At 44.4% G+C, this 25803-nt stretch overlaps 2 protein-coding genes across 3 annotated transcripts; one reads left to right on the forward strand and one right to left on the reverse strand.

Moving 5' to 3' along the window:
- Positions 1–4344: 4344 nt before the first annotated feature.
- LOC308257967 (macrophage-expressed gene 1 protein-like) lies at positions 4345–6886 on the forward strand (the record flags this gene model as incomplete). The annotated part of the gene is made up of 1 exon (XM_080688184.1): positions 4345–6886. One exon carries the CDS (start codon positions 4345–4347, stop codon positions 6586–6588), a length of 2244 nt encoding a protein of 747 aa, XP_080544310.1. The 3' UTR covers positions 6589–6886.
- A 9066-nt stretch (positions 6887–15952) lies between these two features.
- Positions 15953–25537, reverse strand: CNTF (ciliary neurotrophic factor). 2 transcript variants are annotated; one of them, XM_080688346.1, is made up of 3 exons: positions 24380–25537; positions 22540–23000; positions 15953–16032 (listed from the first exon to the last, which is right to left on the reverse strand). In XM_080688346.1, the coding sequence occupies exons 1-3, from the start codon at positions 24491–24493 to the stop codon at positions 16011–16013; spliced, it is 597 nt and encodes a 198-aa protein (XP_080544472.1). In that variant the 5' UTR covers positions 24494–25537; the 3' UTR covers positions 15953–16010. The 2 variants fall into 2 exon arrangements, with proteins under 2 accessions (XP_080544472.1, XP_080544471.1); XM_080688345.1 differs by lacking the exon at positions 15953–16032 and having other exon boundaries at positions 21831–23000; positions 24380–24923.
- Positions 25538–25803: the final 266 nt, after the last annotated feature.

The raw sequence follows: 25803 nt of genomic DNA on the forward strand, positions 1-25803 counted from the left end.
ATTGAAACCCAAGAAACTCTATTCTTAACAGGCTTTATTGAGAATCAACCCTATAAGCTGAAGGGTTATATATGCTGCCTTGGTATATTGCTTATTTTGAGCTAATGGCATTTGAAAAATAGCAAATGCATGGAGAAGTTTTCTCTGAACTTCTCTTCTCTGTCTAAAGATAGGCCCTCCAAAAGGAACTTTCTTGTCACAAGTCATCTCCCTGGAAGTTTCATCAACCAGGGTAGATTGACTCTTAACACATGAGAAGAAATGAGCACTCGGCACCACCACCGGTTAAACTGTCATAAACAATCATATCCCATCTATTCTTCTAAGGCAGGGTTGGGGAACATCTGGCCCATGGACCATATAAGGCCCAAGAAATCATTGGTTTGGCCTTGCCAAGGCATTAGGGGTGAGTTAATTAAATGTTTGACCAAATACAGCAAGCTAATTTCTAAGTTGATAATTTTGTATGCCCCGAGAATAATGTTAAAAATATCCAAATGGTCCTTGACAGAAAAAAGTTTCCCCACTCCTGTTAAGGGCCCATTCATCTTCCTTAAAAATCATTTATTCTCCCTTACAAGGTCTACACACTCCCCATTCCTTTCCCTAATAACATGGTACTTAAGACTAAATTCTAAAGCCACCTCTCAGTTATTCATTTTCCCATTAATACCTGTTCTAGCTTCTGTTTTTCTCTTGTTAATCTGGTTGTTGTTGTTGTTGTTGTTGTTGTTGTTGTTGTTTTACAGGGGGTCTCAGTTAAGAACTCAGAAGAATAGAGGGAATTTCTTTTTCATCCCCTACAAAGCAGTGAACCACTGTTAGGTTTTTCGTCTTTGTGTCTGCCTGGATCCCATCTGTGCTTTGGGAGATGCAGACACCTGTGTGGGGAACCCAGCAATCATCCAAGCAAGATAGAAAGGTGGTATAAACTGTGAGTTTGAGGACATGGGTTAATTCCATGATGCTGGGCAAGGCTTCTTGGTTGTCCATTTTCCTCATCTCTTTGATGACCCTGCGTCTTCTCCAAGCTACGCAGCAGAGAACATGTGTCTCCATGGCCAGGTAAGGCAGAGCCAGGAGAAATCCTTGAGGAAACACATCACAGGAAAGGCAGGGAGGCCACAGGAATCAGGGATTCCCAGGTGCCTTTGGAAGGAGGGGAGCGGAAACTGGAAGCTTTTTGAGCCTACAGGTTCCTTAGCGATTCTTAGGTGTGCATGACAGGGTGGGAGTGGGGGTGCACATAGAGGGAAGAGGAATGATTTAGAGGTTCAACCCAGAATCTTCATCAACTTGCATTCAGAGTGAGAAAGGCCATAATTGAGGACCCCTGGGCTACCCCTGACTTATACTGTCAGCTCACTGGACTAAAAGTCCCCCAGATCTCTCAGCCTATCTGACCCCTTATATAGTAGATGTGATCTTGGTTAAAATTCTCTTTGTTCCTCTCCTTCTCCTCACATTCACAGATGTTTCTCACCCAAGTTCACAGAACTACTAAGTGCAAAGGTATCTCCTAAAACCAATTCTGCCAAACTTCAACTAACTCCATCTCTCTGCTTCTTTCCTTTTTCATTATTGCCTCTTCCCTTTTCACAGCAGCATAATTTTTTTCAGGCAGTCTGATGACTAGTCCCTTGCCCTTGTTATAAAACTACTAGAGGCCCGTTGCATGAAGAGACTCGTGCAATAGGCCTTCCTTCCCTTGGCTTCCAGCACCGGTTTTCCTCCGGCACCTGGGACCCAGGCCTTCGCTCCGGCCAGAGTCTGCCTTCTTCATCTTTGCTGCTGACTCTGGCCAGAGTCTGCCATCTTCGATCTTTGTCTTCGCTGCAAACTCCGCTCCCTTCGCCGCCTGCCCTCCCTCTCATAGCAGGTGTCCTGCCCCACCTGGCCACTCCTCGCCTGAAGCAGCTGGGCAGCTGCCATCTTTGGCCTTCTAATTTGCATACTCACTCTGATTGGCTGTGGGCGGAAGTATAGTCAATTTACATGTTTGTCTATTATTAGGTAAGATGTGGACAGATAATGCTGCAGTTAATAACGTTGTGATTCCATCAAAAGAAGTTTCTTTTTTTGTGGTATTAAGGCCACTTTGCTCCTTAGTCATTCATTCATTTATGTGTTCCCTCCCCAATTATGCATTGTGAGACATATAGGGTATGAAATGAGATCCCTACATTCAGGGCCAATATTTAACCAGTAACCTCAGGGAGGCCATTTGCAGCCACTGTCAGTTCTGATTGGCTGGGCCTGCTAGTTGCAGGCTATTAAATGTTTGAGTCATTTTCCTGCCTATGGGCTAGAGCAGGGGTGGGCAAACTTTTTGACTCGAGGGCCACAATGGGTTCTTAAACTGGACCGGAGGGTCGGAACAAAAGCATGGATGGAGTGTTTGTGTAAACTAATATAAATTCAAAGTAAAGGAGCAGAAGGGAGAGCAAGAGAACTGGATAGAACAGCCGGATCCGGCCCGCGGGCCATAGTTTGCCCAAGGCTGGGCTAGAGAAACTGTGTGTGTGTCCATTAAGGGTGCTCAATTGGAATGTGCACAGCCCAAGGGTGGGGTATGGACTGAGCCTGGGAGGCAGGGACTCATATCCAGTCCTGCTACAATCTGCCTTCATGTGACCTTGTGCACATCACTTCCTCTGGAAATCTGCTTCTCCATGGGTAAAACAGTGTGCATGGCCTGCTACCGTTTTTGTAAAAGAAAACAGTATCTACTATGAACCCGGGTGCACACACAGGAGCAGGTGGGCAAGGATATACACAGTGGTTGTTTCTGGGGAGTAGACCTGGGGGAGGGAAGCCTTTCAACTTTGTTCATAACAAGCATTTGTTGTAATTTTTTTAAGTTAACAACTTAAAAAGTCCTATTGGTTCCTGTTTTGTAGGAAGTCACACTTCTTATCCAAGGTCACACTAGTCCTTGGCATCTGACTCAAGGCTGTCCTGCCTGTGTGTTCCTTAGGCTGCCTCAGAACAACTGGGGGATGTGAAGCTGGGCACATTCTAATCCTGGGCCTCTGCAAATGCTTGCTTCTCAGGCCTGGTAACTAGACATCCTCACAGAGTTTTCCTTGTCCTTGCCCTGCTGGCATCTGACCTACATCAGCAAATGCCCAGCTGGATCACTTAACCCAGGGGGCAGATGCTCAATGCAGGAGCTTCCCCTTGGTGGTCAGTGCACCCCCACAGTGGGAGCCCCGCTTGGCAACCAGGATGCTGCGAACCCCGGGCCTACAGTCAGGAACCTGGGCTGCGATTGTCTCCTCCTCGCTCCCTGCTGCCTCCTCTGGAAGGCCGCAGGCCAAACAGCGCCGCAGCTGGGCTTGCAGAGCTGACCCGGAGGCTGGGAGGCGGGTTCGTGGCCACAACAGGACTGAGGCCTACTCAGCAGCTTCTCAGTGCTATTGTCCCTGGGCCCAGTCCCAACCAGGACCCCTGGAGAGGCGAGTGTTCAGGCTCCAGAAAGATGCCGGACCAGGGAGTAACCGCTCAGAAGGTGGGACCACAGCTGCTCAGCAGACCGGGATGAGTGACCCGCCCACAGCGGGCCGATCCCACCACCAGTGCCTCTAGTAAGATTATAAAGCACTTAGCTCAGGGTCTCATTTTGAGCAGTGGCTAATCTCCGGGGAAGAGGGTCTCTAGAGGGCTCCAAGCAGATGGAAAAGGAGAAAAATTCTTGGGCCCTGAACTGTGCGTGGGATATGCTAAGCCCCTGTTTAGAAACTCTGTTCTGCCTGGCCACACCCAGTACTCTGGAACATTGGCACATCTCAACTCTTAGAGTTGCCCGGAGCCTGCCCCAGTCCAGGAAGGGGCTGCTTCTGCAATATCTGCTGATATTCCAGGAAATCAGCCTGGAGTGAATGTGACTTCCCAACCACAGTGCCCACAGGCTGGTTGGCCACCGGGGGAGAGGCTCAGGCTGGGTCCCTAGGCCACTTCCTCACCCAATCTGCGCCTGACACTTGCAATAGCAGAACTCTACCTGCATCTGTGGCCAGGGGCCAGTGATGATTAAATATCAGGTGTTCAATAGATAAAGATTGATTTTCTTCATATAGATGAATTCTCAGGCCCCTAGGACAGCAGCGAGCTCTTCACCAGCCTAGTCCATATCTCTCGGGCCTGGAATCTGCTGGGTTTCACTCTCCTAGGTGCTCCTGATAAGGCATGTGCTTGATATTCTTTCTTGAAAACTTCAGGGAGAGGCGCCTGGGGGAGGGGACGGCTCGCTGGGGAGGGGCCTGAGGCGGACTGAGTCATTGTCCGGTAGCTGGTCCTATTTCAGCTCCCAGGCCAAGGCCTTTCCCTCTGCGACTCCACACCATGAAGGAGCTGAGGGACAGCAGACTGCCAAGGCGAAGCTGTCCTCCAGCCATGGCCCTGTGCCTGACATCACTGCTGGCCTTGCTCTCAGCCGGGCGGGGCAGTATGGGGAATCAGGAAGTCTCCGACATCCAAGGCTGCAAGCAGGCACTGAATGTGTCCGTGCTGGGGGCACTTCCTGGAGGCGGCTGGGACAACCTGCGCAACGTGGAGCTGGGGCTGGTGCTGGGGCGCACCTACTCGCAGTGCCGCACCACGGAGGACGGTGAGTACCTGATCCCAGACCAAGTGCACGTGGTGCCACGGCGCGAGAGCGTGGTGGAGACCCGCGCCGAGCTCATGGACGAGTGGCTCAGCTACACCGACACCTGGGCGGCCTCCATCAACGCCGAGCTCTCCTTCCTCCCCAGCCTCAATGGTAAGTTCTCCATGGACTTCCAGAACGTCAGGAAGTACAACCTAGAGTATCAGACAGTCACGGCCAGAGTGCAGCTCCGCCACAACATCTACTCTGTGAAGGCCTCAGAGGCCCCCGGCTTCCATCCCGACTTTCTGCAGCATCTGCTGATCCTCAGCAACCACCTGGAGAACAACCAGACCCGGGAGGCCCAGTACCTGGCAGAGATGCTTGTGCTCAAGTACGGCACGCACGTCCTCACCCACGTGGAGGCCGGCGCTACCTTGGTGCAGGAGGACCAGGTAAAGCGGGAACTTGTGGGCAATCAGGCCGGAGAGAAGAGCAATATCACACTGGCCGCCTCGGCCTTGTTTTACCACACGGTCAATGTCGGGGCCGCGGCCTCCTGGCAGGAGCAGAACCAGTTCATCCAGAACTACATGCGCAACATGGTGGCCTCCAAGACACGCAGCCACGGCGGGCTGCCCTTCTACCCGGGCATCACCATGCAGACGTGGCAGGAGGGTATCGGCAACCGGCTGGTGGCCATTAGCAGGTCCGGCCTGCCCCTGCCCGCGCTGCTGGAGCCCAAGGCGCTGCCGGAGCTCCCAGCGCCCGCGGTGTACCGAGTGGCGGCCGCCGTACGCAGCGCCATCTATCGCTACTACGCGGTCAACGCGCACCCTGGCTGCCTGAGGCGGGAGGCGCCCGCCTTCAATCCCAAGGCCAACGTGGACGATGGCTCATGCTCTGGCGGCGGCCGAGCCAACTACAGCTTCGGGGGCGTCTTCCAGGAGTGCGAGGCTGTGTCCGGAAAAAACGCCGATGACCTCTGCCAGAACTATCGCACCCCGAACCCGCTCACAGGCAACGCCTCTTGCCCGGCCAACTACAAGGCCAGCGTCCTGAACAGCGAGCTGAAGACATCAAGCAAGACCCACTCTGCGTGCCAGCAGCAGTGCCAGAGGTGCTGGCTCTTCTTCTCCTGCTGCCAGCCCGTGTGCACCTTCCGGGAGCAGCGCAGCGTGGTGCGCCTGGCCGCCTCCTGGTGCGTGCCTACCCAGGCCTCCCTGCCCGCCACTGTAGGCTTCCTCTTTGGAGGCCTCTATAGCCCCAACCACCCAAACCCGCTCACTAGAGGCCAGACCTGCCCCTCCTACTTCTACCCACTGACACTCTTTGGCGACCTCAGGGTGTGTGTCAGCAGCGACTTAGAGATGGGGACAGCCCAGGCAGTTCCCTTTGGGGGTTTCTTCAGCTGCCAGGTGGGCAACCCTTTGGCTGGCCTCATGAAGGGCCAGAGCGCTGGGCTCCTGCAGGAGACGTTCTACCAGAACAGTCCCACAGCCCACCCCATGAAGTGTCCTGAAGGGTACAGCCAACACCAGGCTTACCTCAGCGATGGGTGCCAAATCCTCTATTGCCTCAGGGATGGGACCCTCTTGGACCAGGAGCAGGTAGCTATCCGCATGCCCCCATTTCTTCCCCGCCCCCTCTTGCTCAACAACAGCAGCTGCTCCCAGAGGCTCTCTGTCCTGGTGGACTCCAGTGGTCAGAAGGTCTGGGTGAGGCAGAAAGGCTGCGGCCATTGGCGGCAGACCAACATCAATGACCAGTCTCTGCCAGCCAACCTCTTGAGGCAGGCTGCCTCCGGGCCCAGTGTCGGGGCCATTGTTGGTGCCTGCCTGGGGACCATAGTGGGTGTGGTGGCTGTTGCTCTGGGGGTAAGCTATGCCTTTAGGTACTACAAGAGAGAGGTCTACGGAAAAATACAGGGTAGCACCCTGACCCGGGAGCAGACTGCCTACGGGGCCACTGAAACCACTGTAGTCCCCAGCTCTGTCTGAATGCACAGGCAACAGAAAAAACAAACACGACTGTGCCTGGTTACTAATTAAAGCTTTAGCCCATTCTGTTCCTTCTACCACCTAGATAAATGGTAAGATACCAACCACAGAACCAGCCCCACTTTCTGGAGGAACCAATGTAGAACTAAACTGTGCTTCTTCAAACCCTCCTCCAACTTGCCTAACAGAAGCTCAACCCCTTTCCCTAACACCCTGTGCCCAGAAGCCCCACTGTTCTCCATGGTGAGTTCCCATGTTTTGCTGCCTCCCTTGTTGTAAGTAGCCAATAAACACAACTTAGTTCAAATACAGATGTATTTCTGGTGATCCTTGGCAGGTGGGGGGGTCAATAGAGAGGATAGAACATATAAGAGATAAAATATAGCTTTGAAGTTGGAATTTTATCAACCTGTTTTCTCAGAATCATTGCCTTGGACCCCAAAAGTTCTCTCTTGGGCTGGATCTAAGTCAGAGGTTTTTGTTGTTTTTTTCTAATAGGACCTGACTTACTTGGGGGTCATGAGATGACATAGAAAATATAGTGCATTGCATAAAATAAATATATGAGAATTATTTTTGTGAAATTTATTTTAGTAATATATTAAGTTGATCATATAAAATTGCCCATTTCTAATCATTTTTGACTCACACAAAAAATAGCCATTTTCTGTGGTTTAAACTAATATATGTATCTAATATAAAATATATTTTAAATTGTGATCAGTCAAAACATTTAAAAGCCACTGAATGTTTCCAGTGGATGTTCCATGAAGCTTAGCTTTGGAAAAACATATGTGCATCCCCACCCCTCCATCTCACCCCGAACAGTCTCCGCGGAAGACTGGGTGTCCAGTTTAGCTCAAGCTCGCCACAGTAAATTGCCATTCTCTAACCCAAGACAGCAATTTCTTGGGGACAGGGTTGAGTTTTGTAATGTTCTTGGAACACAGACCTCATGCCATTTTAACTTAGTCTGGGTCTCTGGTTATCACAAGAAGCAGGTGTCCCATTAAACTCTAACCTCGGAACCACAGGGCATGCAGGACTGTAACGGGGGAATAACCTGTGGCCAGATCTGTTGCCACGAAAACCAAATTTGCGAGACAGGTGCTGAGGTGAAGGGAAGAAGTTTATTTCAATTGCCAGCAATTGGGGAGATGGGAAACTTTTTTTGTTTTCAAAAACCCATCTCTCCCTCTCATTATAGGCAGGCGTTTTTATAAGGAGGGAGAAGGAAAACAGAACAAAGAAATCGGGGGAAGGGAATGTGGGCAGGGAGTATAAGGGGGTTTCTGGTGGTTTGCAGTCCTGGAATTTGAGTCCCTGTGGGGGTCTTGTGTCTTGATGAATGTCTTTATTATTGGTGCCTGGAACAGGATGGTCAGTGTTCTGAAACTGGTCAGGCGGTGATCAGGTGTGCAGCATTCAGGTGTTTCTGAGACCTAATCGATCAGCCTCCATATTCCTGGTAGCCAGTTGTGTAAGTTCAGGGCTGGGTTAAAAATCTTTTTGCTCCTGCCTGGTCAACTGAGAACTGCAACAAAATCTTAGCCAGAGCATAGGTTAAATATATACTGTTGATTAATCAATTATACATTCTTAGTAAAAGGGTGGGAAAGGAAAGAGAAAGGAAATTTAAAAATCGTATTTTTTATTCTACCCTTGTACCCCTGTCAAGACCTCGTCCAAATGAGCCTCTAGCTGTGTGAGCTAATTATGAAAGCACTTAGAGAGACCTAGGTGCCTCACAGTGTGGACAAGAACCCACCTTCCTGACCTGGGTGATCTAAGTGAGTCATTTTACTTCCTGGGGTTTCAACTCTAGCTACAAACTGGAATATATCAGGATACTGATGAGATAACATTGGGGCGAACTCTGAGTCCTGAGAGGAAGAGGCAATTAAAATCCAAATAATGTCGGGACGGTTGAGATGGCTGTCCCTGCTGGTCTGGTGTGGGAACAGTAGAGACTGGTGACACTCCTCAGGCTTCTCCAGACTTGTGGTCATTACCATTCAGAGAGACTTCCTCTGCATGCAAATACCTTTACAATAGCATCTCACTTCATCTTCATAAAGTAGATGTACCTCTTATGCTGTGGATGAGGAAACTGAAGCTCAGAAAGGTTATAGGACTTGCTGAAAGTCACATGACTTAAATATTAAGACGAAGAATGGCTCATACCTACTGAGTACTTAGAATTTGCCCTTTGCAAAGATGATTTCATTTAAGTCTATGAAAAAAACAACACAGGTTTAGTTAGGAACTGGGATTATGCCTATTCTATCAGAGAGGAAACTGAGGTTCAGAGAAAGTAGTTTTCACGGGAACCGAAAACTAAGCATAACAGCAAAGCTAGGGGCTTGGTCTGGGTCAAATATTGGCCTCTGGTAATTCCTCGTGCCTCAGTTTGGTTCTCTATAAAATGGAGTTGGCCTGACAAATTCCTAGGTTACTTGAGGAGATTAAATGAGATAATGGATGCAAAGACTTTGGAACATCTTGACCTTCCTAAATTTGACATATATCACACTAATGCTAGGGGTCTGATTTGCCGCTGCAGTAAGATTGGGACTCTGGGAGTCAAGACAGACAGACAGACCTGGGCTGAAGTCCCAGCACAGCTGCTTACTAATCTTGTGATCTTGGGCAAGTTGTCTCACATTTATGAGAACTTATTTCATCTACAAATGGGGATAATCATATAACTATTATTACAAGGATTAAGGGAGATAATGCAAGGAAATCCTTTAGTACAATGCCTGGAATGATGTGGAGGTAATTCTGATGGTGGCATGTGGAGGTGAGTAACAGCAGAGTGCTGGGTACGCAAAGATATATGATCAGGGTTCACAGTTGAGTGGGTCAGGCACCCACAAAATATAAATTACTCCTTGTGAAAATGTCCGAGCATCAAACAAAACATGGGAAATGAATGAGGGACACAAATTCTAAGTGGGAGGCACTGGCAAGGCTTCTGAGATGGAATAGGACTCCTCTCAGCTGGGCACATTTTCAGGTTTGTTCAGTTCTGGCCTGAGAGGATCCTTTCAATAGCAGCTGAAGGCCCGTCTCTGATGGTCTCAGTTCATTTCCTGGAATAAGGCCCCCCACCCTCCGGCTGCCAACACTGAGCACCCCAACCAAGAGGGATGAGGTGGCGATTGGAGCATAATGAAGGTTTTGACATGAGATTAAAAAAAAACAAGGGCGCAGAATGGACTGCCCTAAAGTCCAAATCTGAACTGCTGTTGAGACCAAAGGAGGTGCTATTAATAATTAGACAGGACATGTTAACTGGAATGTGTCACTCCACTTTTATAGGGGACTTGTTTGCCACGGGGCTGACCTACCCTGTCACCCTGATCTCTGCCAACTTCTCCCTCTGACACCCACCCACTCGTCCCCACTTCATGTCAATTCCTGGCTATGTCTTTGTCTGTTGAAGTCTATCTAGACTCATCTGTCTAGACTGGGTTCAAGTGTCCTCTCCCCCCGAGAATGCCTTTTCATTCGCCCCCTCTCCCCTGACCCTCACATACTTCTCAATCAAGGATGCATGTCTTACTCCTCTTCACCTCCTCAGCAGCATGTGACTAGGAGTGTGTTACTTTGCATGAGCTCTGTATGGGGGAGGGATGGCGTTATGCTCATCACAGTTGCTTCCAGAGCTCAGCATCAGACAAAACACCTGGCAGGTGCTCTACAAAAGGTCTTGTGTGGTCCCAGGTAATGAGACCCAGCTACCACCAAATCCTTTTAGGTTGCTTGCCTCTCTGGGAATTCTTAAATGTATTATTATTTCATTAATAAACCAGTTTTAAGCCCTGTTTTGCCCATAATAAGAGCTTGAATAAATGTGAAGATGAATAAAACTCAGTTTTCATTGTCTCAAAATATTCTAGGCAAGTTAGACAGATAAAAATAAAAGGGATGGGAAAGGGGGAGGTAGTGGAAGCGTCCAGTTGCACGTTCCTTTTGGAACTGTGAGAAACAGGGTGGAGAGGCTGCTGAAATTTCATCCCAGCTGATGACAGAATGGGGACTGCTGGACAAATGTCAGGGAGACCTTCCTTGTGACATTTCACAGTGTCTTCTCCTGGAACAAACTTCTTTTAGACACTGGGTTGTTGCTATATTATAGGCACTGTGATGTAAAACAAAAAGAACTTTCTCCTTATTTTGACTTCCAGAGAGCTTAGACCTAAATTTTGACCCTTTTTACAACATTATTGTTGCTAAATTCAATCTTAGTTCCAACTTTTGTGCCTTTATATTCCCTTCAGGTTAACTCATTTTTCAAAGTTCTGTTATGTGTATTTGTACAAAACACCATCAATTTTTTTTAAATAAAGGAAATGTATACAGAGCTGAGCAGTTGTGACAGGTGACTGATATACAAGGAAGGGCCTGATCCACTTCTGAGTCCCACCTCTGGAGCCCAGTCCTTATCTCAGCCACAATCTCATACCTCTGGCCTAGGTTGGTCCAAACCCATCCTGTCTAGTGACTGTTCTCTGTACTTCATAGAGGGGACTGTTGTAACTCAGATGGTCTCTGGTGATCTCAGGAAGTTCCTAAAAATTTGACATTGAAAACTAATTTTAAATTTAATTAATTTTTAAAATCAGGTTGGGAATGTAAATAAAAGTGGAATGGTGTATGTTATAAAAAAAATGTGTTGAAGCACCAAATGGTTGGGAATTATTAAATTGTAGGCAAACAAACCAGCAGGTTTGGAGCTCAAAAATCAGACTAGGATTCAAGGAATCTCTGGTGAGCTTCATGGTCTAGGTAGGGAGTCCAGGGTGGGGAGAGTAGAAAGTAAAGGAAGTAAGGCATTTAAATCATTCATTCATTCTTAAGAAGAACGACCCTTTACTAAATGCTGAAGATTTAAAAACAAAACAAAAACAACAACAACAAATAACACTGAAGGGTAAAATATAGAGAAAAACATCTTTGTGACCTTGAGTTAAACAAAAAAAATTAAATATGACACTAAAAACACAATCCATAAAAGAACAGGTTTATAAGTTGGACTTTGAAGGACACCAGAATATGTCATCCCAAAATATGCTCTTTGACATAAACATTATTTTGAGCTAAAAGCAATTAAGGAGCAGCAAACACACAAAAAAAACACACAACACCTCCTTTTTGACCTAAAGGCAAATTCTTTTTACTGGAGACAGACTCTTAATCAACCCAGAGATGCACCAGGGGAATCCACAAAGAAACCTTCCTCCATCAGTTTACCTTCCCTGAGGCGGCTTCCCTTTGTCCTGTCCTTTCTCAAAAAATATTCTGCCCCATGGAAGATGCTAGATAAGCTGGAATCTTAGCCGCCACTTGAGTGACTTTTGGTGCAGGTTTCTCCCACATCACTTGCGCTGCATGCTTTAATAAACAGTTTTCCCCTTGTTCATTCTTCTTTTTGTTAAGGGTCCCAGCTGAAGACCTAAGAGGAGTAGGAATAAAGTCTTGCTCCCTTACAACTTCCTCAAAACTTAAAAGAACTCAAAGCTCCAAAGCATAACGTTCATATAAATATGGGTAAGCGCACAGGACTCCCAGGCTGGGCGCCTGCTTTTGCAAAGGAAGCTTTATTGAAACACAGCCACGCTCGTTTGTTCCCATACTGTCTGTAACTATTTCCATGCTACAATGGCATAGTCTACAACAGAGATCTTGTAGCACCCACGCCGAAAAATATTTGCTATCTGGCCCTTTAAGAAATAGGTTGTTAACCTTTCCGATTAAGCACAGACTGTCCAACAGAAGCCAAAATGTATTCATCCTTTCAACACCATGGTAACCAAGTGGGGAATGAGACTGTCAGACAAACCAGTCCTCCTGTCATACCAGGGAAGATGCAGCCCCTGCCTCCAGGGAGCCCACATGCCAGGAGCAGAGAGGCATACACACAGTTAATACGCAGTGTGCTAAGTCCTATGATGGTGATGTAAAGAAAAAGTATGGCTTGTACACCCAAATACCTCAATTGGAATACCAGTTCTGCCAGTTATCAGTTCTGCAATGCTGGGTGAGTCATGTAACCTTTCTGAGCTTTGGTTCTCCTCTCTGTTAAGTGGAAATGATTACATCAAGTGTGATGGGGGTGTTGTGAGGATTACTGAGCTGCAGAGCATCTAGTTCAGTGTCAGAATTCAAAATGATCATTGTTGTTAGTGGCAGGGGTAGTGACAGTAGTCAGAAATAGATGCAACAGTGATAGGTGATGATGTATAAGATACAGTCACAGCAAAGATGACGGGGCAGTGATATAGGTGTATTGACCAGGGATGTTTTCACAAAGACGTTGAAATATGATCTGAATCTTAAAGCAGGACAGGACTTACTCATGTGGAGAGGGAGGTAATGGGACCCCCCCAGCCAAAAAAAATTAAACCCTTTTGGGGAGATGCAAATTTGCCCAAGATGAGAGAGGGAGAGTGGGGTGGTTTTCTGATATGCCTTAGGTCTACTAAACTCCGGTGACTGTCGGGATAGAGGAGGCTCTGCGCTTGGATTTAGACAAGGGGACCCTTGCATTTCCCTTTAGGACTAAGGCAGAAGAACTGACCTGACCCCTGGTGATTTTTCCTTCTTTCCTTTCCCTTCCTTCTTATTGTGGTCTCTTTTATGCTGACTATAAGAGGGTCACTGATCTAAAACCGTGAATGGCCCTACTGGTTCGGCCAGTAGATAGAGTGTTGGCCTGTGGACTGAAGGGTCATGGGTTTGATTCCAGCCAAGGGCACATGCCTGGATTGAGGGCTCGATCCCCGGTGGGGGAGTGGGGGGTGTATGCAGGAAGCAGCCAGTCAATGATTCTCTCTCATCATTGATGTTTCTATCTCCCTCTCTTCCTCTCTGAAATCAATAAAAATATATTTAAAAAATAAAAATAAAACAGTGAATGCTTCCGCATAGCCTATAGAATGAATCTAAAGTTCAAGGCCCTTACAGTTGAGCCCAGTCTTCATATAAAACTTAATACAATTCCCAGCTATTCCTCTCCCCACTCCTTCCTCCATATATTTTTAAATTTTATTTATTGATTTTAATGAGAGAGAAAGAGAGAGAGGAAGAGAGAGGTTTGTTGTTCTAGGCTTTGCATTTTGAGCTTCCAATTTTGCCAAATTTCTGATCAAAAGTTATCAAATCCTTTCAAATCTGTCATATTTCAGCATAAATAAATATTTCTGGCTGTATTAAATAATTTCATGGACTCTAGAGGATACGCAGGTCCTTATCTTCCAGGGTTACTTCCTATGAGAGCCAAAAGAAATAATTGACAGCCTGCTCCTCCCAGTGAAACTGAGGGTCCTATGACTTCCATTAAATTTAGTTTTAAATTCTAAATTAAAATTTAAATTTTAGCTCTAGAAACCATCTCTTTCTTTTTCCTTTTATAACCCTTAGAGACCTAACTTTGCCCCCTGCTCATCAGCGACCCCCAGGCAGCAGAAGACAGTGCCTGGACTTGACTAATGGTCCCATGGTCAGGACCTCTGCAGGCTAAAGATAACATCTTGACCTAAGTTTTATTTCAGCTCCTCAGCCCTGAGGTGGAATGATCCTCTGGCTACTTCCCAACAGAGGGACACTGAAACAGACCTTAGAACTGTCCTCAAGACCTGAAGAAATGATTAACTATCCTTACCTCACTTCTGATCAATCAGCTCCCAACAACCCAAATCCCAAACCCATGGTGCCTTGTGATTTTGCCCTATATAATGTTACCTAAAGGCTATCGGGGCGTTTGGGCTTTGAGTATTAGCTTCCCATTCTGCTGGATGGTGTCATTCATAAATAAATAGCCAATATTTCTCCACTGCAATATTTCCTGGTGCCTAGTGTTTGGCTCTACCAGCCCTGGGTGGATGAACTCTTTCTGTTCAATAACACCAGGCAGGCAAAAAGTCAAGCCAAGCCTTTAGGGCACAGGCAACAGCTATCCCTGGGAGAGACAGGATAAAAACCAATTGGTCTTACAGCCTTTTGTTTTAGGTACTTCTTACATCTTTAATTTTTTTATTAGCCTATTACAGGAGATTCTTGCTTTTCATTACCTGCTTAGATGACCAAAGTTATTTTGGGATTCTTCTAGAGCTGTTTTTTACAGTAAGTTTGTTTTTTTAGAAGCTTCTGCAAATCAAAGAATACATTCCATCATCCCCAAGAGGTTTAGGATTCCCTCTCTAAGGAAGGGCCCTGGAGGTGGAATTAAAGTTTTTACTTAATGGCTGTAAGAATTTTAAATTATTTTGGCTAAGTTGGTTGGTTTTATTCAAAAGGTAGATGAGGCGGGACCAAAATATTTGTACATATAACTAGCTAGAGTTCCTTAGGAAGGAGCTTTTGGGGACTTTTAGAGGATGAAAATTCCATGTTAAATATAAGTTTTGGCCCTGGCCAGATAGCTCAATTGGTTAGAGCATGGTCCTGATATACCAAGGTAGTGGGTTCAATCCTTGGACAGGGCACATACAAGTATCAACCAATGAAAGCATAAATGAGTGGAGTAACAATTTGATGTTTTTCTCTCTCCCTTTCTCTCTCAAATCAATAAATAAAAAAAAAATTTTTTAAGGATAAATTCTTCTGAAAGGTGTCACAGCTGGGCAAAAAAAAAAAAAAAAAAAAAAAAAAAAAAAAAAAAGACAAAAGGGATGTCAGTCAAAAGCCCTAGGGAGTTTAACTGCAAGCTCATTAGTTTTGGGAGTGGGAGTGGGCCTGGAAAACAGGTTTATAGAATTTATGTCTGGGTGCTCCCCTATGAAATCTTTTTCTTATTGGTTGACCAAGGAAGTTGCACAATAATAAGTGAGTTTAGATTTCTTTTTGTTTAGTCCAGAATTTGCTTTTTAGTTTCAAATTTGTTTCTTGAAGGGAGGCTATCTTTGAACCATTGAATTTCTTAGGGGCCTCTAAATATCACACAGCTTGTTTAGCAGAGCTAAGATTTTCTAATTGTGCATGTAAACATATTAATTTCAGAATCTCAAAAGTGGCCACTGTAATTTCAAACTGTCCTTATCAGAAGTCCATCAAGACAAATATTTAGCAGAGGACAGCCTATAAAATCAGCTGGCATTGTAGAATGAATGAATGTCCTTGTCCCTCCATAAACAGACTTAGAAAGAGGGCACCCATTACTAGAACCAGTATCAGAGGAGCCAAGAATTAAAGCTCTGAACCAATAGAACTCACCACTGGAATTCTGAAGCAGTCAGGAAGCTGACAGAGCACCAAAGGCTCAAGAAGGTACCTTGCTGGAATCCAGCGGCAGCACCAGATTCCATGATACTGACACCACTTATGTCGAAAGGACGTGAAGAGTTTGGAGGCTTTGGTTAGACATAAATGATAAAGATTTATTCAAGGGTCTTAGAGTTTGCAAACTTGGAACACAGCTAGGCAAAAACCCGAAATGTTCTGAAAAAGAAAAGTTAAGGGTTCTTTTAGTAAAAAGTGCATTGTTGAGAATAATCAGTCTTATATTCTTAGCCCTAGGATTGGTCCAGGACGGTTATTAGTCAGATGTTGGGCAGTCTGGTGACAGATGTCAGGAGGTCTGGATACGTGCGTCCTTTAGGGGGTATTATGAGACTTATCCACAGGACTGAAAAGTTCAAAAAGTTTAAGTTCCCAGGCTAGTCAGAGCAAGAATGCTCAACTTTCATAATGTCAATCACTTTAGTATCTTGGTTAAAGTAGAGTTTGTGTTGAGTTGCTAGTCCCAGGCTCCCAAAGGCTGATTGGAGATAAGGATGCTAGAGAGCACTGGGTGAAGAATAAAAAGAATCTAAACAGAGATACCCAATGTTTCCTAAGATGAAGTTGGTCTAATGGGGAAGCAGGAAGGTGCAGTGGGGATGGAATGTCCCAGACTAAGTTCTCATTCTTCTATTTTCTAGCTGGGACACTGGAACGGATTACTGAACCTTTCTGACTCCACTGTGCTGTGTTTTAATGTTGGGATAGAAATAAATGAAGTTTGAGTTCCTTCCTGTATTAACAGGAGGGTGCTGACATATGGCAGGACAGCTATACGTCCAAATGCAGGCTTTAACACATCCTGGGTGGTGCCTTGGTTTGCATGTTTCCTTGGCTATCCAGAGAGCCTGCCAGGCTTCTCCAGAACTTGTCTGACCCGCCTACTGTGAAAGCCATCTTCTGGGTGTAGTGAACAGCCTGAGTCTCAACTCTTCACAGGCAGATGACTTCTGGAGGCTGTGTGAGACTGGGTCAGTCTCTAGTGGCCAAAGGCCCACATTCAGGCCAGAGTGTAAGTCTAGGCTGTGACCAGATGGATCCTGGGAAGCAGCTGGTATTTCTCTGAGAAATTACAGAACTCTCTCCTAAGTCTGAAGTCTTACATTAATCCAAGCTATTCCAGACCTTAAATACACTGGATGTTTGTATGTCATTTATAAGCACTTTCAGATACTCAAGTTTGTCTAAATAATGTGACGACCCGTGAAGATAGTATTTGTCCTTTCTGTTTCATACATGAGGAAGCTCAGAAAAAGTGACTTGTCCCAAAGTTTAAAGAATTCATAGAACTTGCCATAGAGCAAGATTTGGTACAAGTCTGTACTGGCTTTGTCCAAAAACAAGTGAATTTCAGGATAAGATGATCTCAATTACTAGGTGTCCCATGGCAGTGGGGTGGAGTGACCTTCGGAGACAGAACTAAAACTGCAGTCCTATTAGATAGCACTGGAGCAGGGGGCTTAGACCAGTAATGTTCATTCTCATTCCCCTCATTGTGAAAGAGAGATTGTATCTCAGAGGATTAAATTACATGAAATAGTGTAGAGATGCCTGACATAAGTAAATGCAGTACTCATATTATGCCACCTTAAACAGGTAGATGAAAAACACAGAATCTATTAGCAATTTTTCATATTTTCCCCTATGCGATTTTCCACAACTCAGTTTCTATCCTCAAATTGACCAGAAATGAGGTAGAGTTCTTCTGTCTTTGAAAGGTTTGATTGGAGTTCAAATACTTGAGATTAAACCATATTAAAGAAAATCTTCCCCATCTGCAAGCCAGCTGGCGGGTATAAGGACAGTCTGCCTTTTCTAAGCTGAGTGGCCTGCAGAGATTTACCCAAGGGCCTGGCTTCATGGAGATTTACCCCAGCATGCCTGATTGAGCCTGGCCTGGCTGGGAAGATTACAAAGTTGAAATCACTTGAAATTCCTCTTGTTCATCCAAAGATACAGAAATAAAAGAAGCAAACTCATGATCTTGCTGAGGTGAGATCTTTATTGTGAGCCATTCCTGCATCTTTTATTTTCTATTTGCCCAAAATTGATCCACCCAAGTACTATAAGAATCACATGCATGTGGATTTTCTTATCTCATGCCCTACACACATTACATCAAAAGAACAAATTATATTTTTGGTCTGTATTTATCTGCAGACCTTTGAGCTCTATAGAAGCTTTTAAGCAGATAGAGGAAATTTTTGTCACATTCATTTTTTTGAATGTACCATCATCATTCAGAGGGTTCATTCTTGGATCTGAGGCTTCAAGCCTAGGTGGAAGGAGACAAGAGGCCAAACCATTCCTTTAAATGTCTTGGCCTAAACGATGCTGGCGACACACATGTATGCACATATGCACCCATGCACACAATAAATTAATTGAAGTTATATCCAAATTCTATTTTCTTTCTCCTTTTCCTCTTCACCAACCACTTTCTCATCCTGATGAAAGCTCCTTCCCCCGCCCCGCACCACCCTATTCTCAGCTATTTCACAAGGTGAGGATTTACAAAAACCATTCTAAACATTTCAGATATGTCTCCCTGAAATATTTACTTGTCCTCTCATGGTTTGACCAGCAGTCACCACAATGAGTCATCCATTGGGCTTTAATCCACAGCGGCCTGAAATAACAGCCATACCAGGGCTATGACTTTACACTTTCCATTTTTATTAAAACTCTCACTTCCCTCAAACTTGATTATCTTAAAGCTAATTTTATTCTATGCTTGGCCTTCAAGTTTGTACTAATTTGCAAATCTTTTCCAAATGGCTCTCAGGAGGAAGTTATCAACTCTCACACATGCGATTCTTTGACAGTCAGGAAAACAGTCTCTTTCCCCATGAAGGGAGCGTTTCTGGAGACAGTGGGATGGAAGGAATCTTCTTTACAAATAAGGGTTAGGGGCAAAAAACTAAACTTGTGCAATTTAATCATATACACACATATAGGATATGGATATATATATATATATATATATATATATATATATATACACACACACATATACATATATATATATATGTATATACACATATATATAGTTTATATGTATATAAAAATATTATTACCCCAGAGATCCCATCCATACACAGATCTGAGGAAAAGAGTTGAAATCTAAAGATCAATAATCTCTTTTGGATTGTAGATGGTTAAAAATATATAGACTCCGAGTGTCACCATTTTCCCTTTGTTATAGGATAGGCACCTATAGCCCTGGCCTAATGTCAACCCTTCATTCAGTCTGTTTCATCCACTTCAGGTGAGCATGATGTGATGTCTAACATGCAGATCCATGCACGCTCATATCTTTATTATTATAGCTAAGTGCTCATTTCCCCCTTCCTTCATCTTTTTTTTCTGAGGAGTCTCCCCACACGTCTTTGGAGGATCCTGCGAGTTTCTTGAAGAAATGATACAAAGCACAGTGCTGGAGGTGCACTCAACAGACCTGCCACTTACACATCTTCCTATTTCCCCCCAGTCAGTGGTTAGTATTTACACCTTTTCTGGACTCTCTGCCACTTCAAATGTGCCTCTTATGCATAAACATTCCTTCACGTGCAACTCAGCAGAGCTTACGCCATGCTCCATGGATCCCTGAAACTTCTGCAGGTGTCTGCATTGCAACATCCAAATATAGAAGCAAAACCGTTGAAGAGGGGTCATGCCTTTCAGATTTAGCAAGTTTATAATGTTATTTATTAACCATTAAGAAATTTCATAGTCACCTTTCTCCATTAAACAAAGAGCCCAAAATACTATATAAACTTACGAACTTCACATCAATAAGCAGCACCTTATCAATCAAAAATACTGCTCGTAAGCAGAAACAATTTAAATAGGAAAAGCTTGAATTAAATAAACCTCTATGCACTCACTGGGGGACTATCGATCTACATCAAAATCACAGATGAAATAAAACCAAACAATAATCCTCAAGGGGGTAGCTGGTCCTCTATGGATATTATTGCCTCACATTCTTCTTTTTACTGTTTCTCTCATGATTTCTATTGATTTGGTACTCATGCAACCACTGAGACACAACTAACTTCTTCCTCCTCCAGGAAGAAGTGATTTCTGGTCCTCATTGAGCTCCTTCTTTTTAAAAAACATATTTTATTGACTTTTACAGAGAGGGAGAGGGATAGAGTTAGAAACATCAATGAGAGAAACATCAGCTGCCTCCTGTACACCCCACACTGGGGATCAAGCCTGCAACTAAGGTACATGTCCTTGACCGGAATCGAACCCAGGACCCTTCAGTCTGTGGGCCAACACTTTATCCACTAAGTCAAACTGATAAGTGCGAGCCCCTTCCTTTAATTCCATAACATTTAAACCCATGCCTTACACTTCCAACCTAGTATTGATCTCTTATATGCATACAACCTTGTTTCCATACTAGACAACAGGGCCTTACTTCCCTTGTATTGCCTTAATTTCTACCAGAGTTTTCACATAATATTGACTTCATGCACCCATGTGGGAAAGGTCATAAGCTAAGTCACCCATTTTACCTCAAGCAATCTATGTGAGCTAGCTCCGACTCATGACTCATTTAAGAATACAAGAAAACCTCAAATAGGTAAATGAAATTTATTTGGACCCCCAATCCAAGGTCTTGCGTCTTAATTGATTGGGGTTATGAAATGATACACCTACCTGAGAACTTCTGGATTCACATTTGTACTAGTTCATAGGCCCAACTGCCAGTGAACTTTTCCATTAATGCCCTCGTTTACTGGTTGGCACTTGTCCTACTCTTTCAAAGACATTAGACATAGAGTGCTGCCGCTTTGTTGTGAAGCATGGAGGCTTTGCTGTGTATTGTTTTAGTAGCACTGGCTTTCCCACTGGGAACAGAGTGGGCCTCACCCTCTCCTCATGACTAAGTCCAGAGAATGTGTGGTGAAGTAGTTCCATGACTTTTTAACCTGAGCAGTATTCCCCCCATCGTCCATGAATGCTTGGGTTAGTAACTGTATTGCAGCATTGCTGATTACAGTAAATGTATGCCCAACCCTGAACTCACCAACATTGGACACTTTGAAGCATGAAGCATTACTGCACACCCCCAGCTTCCCAAGTTTAGAAGTTAGGTGATCCTAATCTTTTCCCCAAGCAGAATCTTAACAGTTCTACTGCTCTCTTCTTTGACAAGTATGGACAACACTGACACTAACATTGTGCCCTGCAGGACATGTACAGTAGCCCCCCCTCATCCATGGGGAGACATCCAAGACCTCCAGAAGATGCCTGAAATGCAGATAGTAGAGAACCCTGTTTTTTTCTTAACAATAAAAGATGAACAATAACGAAGAATAAAACAATTATAACAATACCCTGTAATAAACGTTAAGTGAATGTGATATCTCTCTGATAACTGAGATGGCTAAGTGACTAATGGGAGGGTCAGTGTATACAGCGTGGCTACCCTGGACAAAGGAATGATTCATGTCCAGGGTGCGATGGAGCAGACTGCATGAGATTTCATCACAGTACTCAGGACAGCACACAGCTTGAAACTTATAAATTGCTTATTTCTGGAATTTTCCATTTAATATTTTTGTACTGCAGTTGACCATGGATAACTGAAACCATGGAAAGTGAAACTGCAGATAGTGGGACTACCGTAAGGTGGTTGTTTTTTCAGTGCTAGGGATATACTCCCTGGATCCATTTTTCAACCCTCTGTGGCAAAGGTAGTGATAGAGGTTCATATCAGGCCTCTAAGTGAAGGGCATAGAGGCTCTGAAATCAGAAAGATCTGGGTTCAAACTTAGTGCACCATTTGCTAGGTGGGTTATCTCAAATAAATTATATGTTTCTGTGAGCCTGTTACCTCATCTGCCAAATGGGAATAACACCACATCCCTCATCGTGGTTGTGAAAATGGTAATATACATAAAGCCCCTGGCATATTGCTTCAATATAGTAGATACTCAGTAAGTGTTAGTTAATATCTTTATTATCCAAGAGTTTGAATTGGATAGAGTCCATGATTCTTAATTTCCTGTTATAGTCCTCTTGGTAGAGTCTTCCAGAACTAGAGTTAAAAATATACGTGCCCTATGAGGCTGTTAAATGTCAAATGTCTGTAGAGGTTACTTAATGGGTAGGAAAGGTTAGAGCACTGAGGTGGAATAATGGTGCCCCTGCCCCGTTCCCATACGGCCCCAGCATCACCCCCACCCTCCCACCAATTAAACCTGTATTCCCATTTGTCCAGTTCTCCAACCCTAATCGATGAAAATGCCTGTGGTCTCAAAGGTTTTAAAAAACTTAAGAATGGGAAAGTGAGGCCTCAGAAAACTATAAATATTCCGTTAGAAAAGAAGAAAGAAATGGGTAATTGCTACTTTTGTTGTTGTTATTGATCTTCACCCAAGGACACAAGGACATGCTTAGAGAAGGAAGGGAGGCAGAGACAAAGGGAAGGAAAGACAGATGAGAGAGAGAGAGAGAGAGAGAGAGAGAAAACATCAATCAGCTGCCTTCTTTTTATATGTGCCCCAACCAGGGATTGAACCAGCAACCCAGGTATGTGCCCTGACCAGGAATCAAACCAGCAACCTTTCAGTGCACAGGATGACGCTCAACCAACTGAGCCACTCCAGCCGGACTAACTGCTATATTTTCTTGTCATTAGCAATATACCGGCTTTCATGTGCTGAGATCCCAGTCTGATGAGAAGAAATGACACGAAGGTCATGGATGGACCTCACTGTCCACTGGGAAAGCTCTTGGAGCACCTTGAGGCCCCACAGCTTCTTTTCAAAGAGACCACCATCTCCAACAATTTCAGGCATTGCATCAGCCTCACTGGGGGGGATCTTGAGTTCCAGGAGCACCATTAATTCCTCCAGCTGGTAAGCAAAGGCAGCAACTTGGAGTAGAAGGGTATGTATTGCTTGATGGAAGTCACTGTTAGCTGGAGTAAAATGCACCCGTTGGTCATCTAAAAGCCTGATCAACATACCATGGAAGGTACGATAAGCTTGGAGGTTCTCTAGGAGTCGCTCTGCCTCAGGCAGCTCACTCCACCTATCAGTGCTTGCCATTGGCACACCATCCACAGAATCCAGGTCCATGTCCTTGTTCAGGCCCTGATGCTTCACCTGGCCAAGGATACAGAAAAACATCACATTCTCAATTAAATAATCACTAAATCTCATATAAAATCTTATTCACCTCCCTGGTCATGGACCCAAATGATAAAGAAAATAAAATGTAGAACAGAAACTCTTGATTCAAGGTCCACGATTGGACTTTCGGGAGATAGTTTTGTCCCTGAAATTATATACAAATTGCTTTGACTACCTGTTTATTTTTCTTGGGAGACTCTGCCGTTTTCCTTAGGTTTTCAAGGTTGAAAACCACTGTCTGGAGTAACTTTTCCTTCCCACTTCAAACTTCCTCCTGGGCATTTTAAACATACTGAAGTTTTTAAGTATTTTAAACCTACTTGAAGACACTGGCCACAGCGAGGAAGCCCTAGAATGTAGCCATAGGATTTTTCTATTGTCTCTTCTCTATTGCCCACTCTCCGTAGTGAGGACAATCCTTTAGAGCAGCGATTGCCAACTGGTGGTTCGTGGACCACTGGTGTTCCGTGAGGTCCGAAAGGTTGGCGACCACTGCGTTAGAGGATTCAGTGGAAATCAGTTGGAAAAACTAGTGGGGCTGTGCAGATACTCTCCACAGGGTCTGGAGTGTTCTCACAAAAGATCTTAGGTAGGGAATCTCCCACTATCAGAAAACCAATCTGGAACCCATGGTTAATGCTTTAAGAATACAACACTTCCCAGAGAATCTTCTAGGAAACCCTCTTGATAGTGTAGGTGACCTTTCTGTTTAGATCCATCAATGTGAGACACATTGATTGGTTGCCTCCTGTACATGCCCCGATTGGGGATCAACCCTGAAAGCTAGGTATACCCTGACTGGGAATGGAACCCTCAACCTTCTGGTGCATGGGACAATGCGCCAACGAACCAAGCCAGGGCACTCCAGAAACACTTTTGATGTGTTTAATTAAAAAGTGGGTGGCTAATACTATATAGGAGAAATTGATTGGGTTTACACTGCTCTTCTCCCAATCCTATATACCTTACTCTGCCTTTCATTTACATAGTTCAAAAATTCAGAACAACCTATATGAAGAACCCAAACTTAGAGGGCTCATAGTTAATCTATTCTGGTAGAATTCAGATTGTAGGCAATCAAATTAGGAACAGCCTCCAAGACATATAGCCAACCCTACCTAGTGACCCATGGATATTTTCTTACTCAGGAACAAATCTCTTAAGAAAACCTAGAGAAAGGAAATAAACTCTTATGTTTCCTTAAGGGAAGGGGCCATGTCAAATGGTATGTGCCCACTACAACTAACTGTATTAGGGCTTTCATAATTGGTAATGGGGCTGAAGCATGATGGTAAAGGGTTGGATCAGAATAGATGAAGTCAAAATAGACAACAGCAAAATAGGCAACTTACATAAGATTCCATAAGAGCCGTCAGGTCTGAACGAATCTTTCTTGCTAGCCAGATGGAGCGGCTACAGAGATCCCGACGGTGAGGGGTCAACGATGAGTGCTCTGTGAAAGCCATCCCCTAACTCAACTGTCCCAGGAAACAAGTGAGCTGAGTTTGTTTCTGTCTACACTGTTCCAAATAAGAAATGTGACACTCAGACTAAATCCACTGGGCATTCTCTAATGGAATGGCGTTCCCCACCCCCACCCCCTGCCTGAGTCAGAGGTGGCAGCAAATTCCTGGCTGTGGATTTTTGTGCCTGTGGAATCAAAGGCCCCTTTTACTCAGCTGTTTTCCTGCAGCGTCTGCCTCCATCTCTCTCCTCCACTGAGTGCCTAGCCTACTTGTTTTTATGTCATTGTTTTGCTTTTGCACTTAGCAACAAGGTCACTATCACACTAATCCTCATGATACCTAATGTAATCTATTTTATATACACATATCATCAGTTCATTTTATTACACTCTCTCTTGTGCTCCCCATGTCCTTTTTCTTTTTGGCCTGGTAGTCTTCAATAATATTACATCATTATTATTGATATAGCTGCCATTTATTAAGTACCTATCCTGGGCCAGGCACTGCTCAAGGCTGTAAAGCCTTTGATCTTCAGAATGATTCTGAGATAAATATTATTTACCTCATCTTACATAAACAAAGTTTATGTGAAAAAGGTCCTTTAAAAAATACAGCTTCTTTTTACTCCCATCCTTTTGCTGTGTATTTAAAGTTAATTTACATTTGATTAAAAATGAGCTAAGAAGGCATCTCTGATCTCAATCACAGTGCCTTCCTCATAGCTACAGGATGAAGAAGATATTGTTTAGGCCTGTTCTTTTCCAAAGGACAGTAAACACCCAACCCTGACATGGTAACATTACTAAGGCAGTCTCACTCAAGTGACAACATGTTTTTCTTTTTCTTCCTTATCGCAGTTATACCATATGCTTAACAAAGTAAGATGAGTTGGGCTTTGAAATGAGGGCAAAAGAGTTTCAAAGCAGCTGTAGAGTTGCTATTCTATTGCATTTAACTCAGTAGGTTAGAGGATGGTGCTAATTGGTAGAAGTTTCAAGTCTCAACTTCAAATGAATTATATTAGCTTTCACTATTTCCTATCATAGACATTGCCTCTAAATTGAAACATGTCTTCACAGGGGCAAATTTCCATAGGTAAACAAGAGGAAAACGAGAAAGAAATGAAGCATGGGTGGCTGTCACAGTAGCCTTTCACTTAGATAAAAGGATACTATCTTTTTTAAAGTTAGTACTTTGTCAACTCATCACATAGCATATCAGCATCATAAATCAAGAACTAAACACAGTCAAAAGTTAACTCCCCCCCGCCCCGATTTTCCACAGAGCAAACAGTATCTGCCACATAAAGC

The sequence above is a fragment of the Plecotus auritus genome (genome assembly GCF_963455305.1).
Source record: "Plecotus auritus genome assembly, chromosome: 9".
Lineage (NCBI taxonomy): Eukaryota > Metazoa > Chordata > Mammalia > Chiroptera > Vespertilionidae > Plecotus > Plecotus auritus.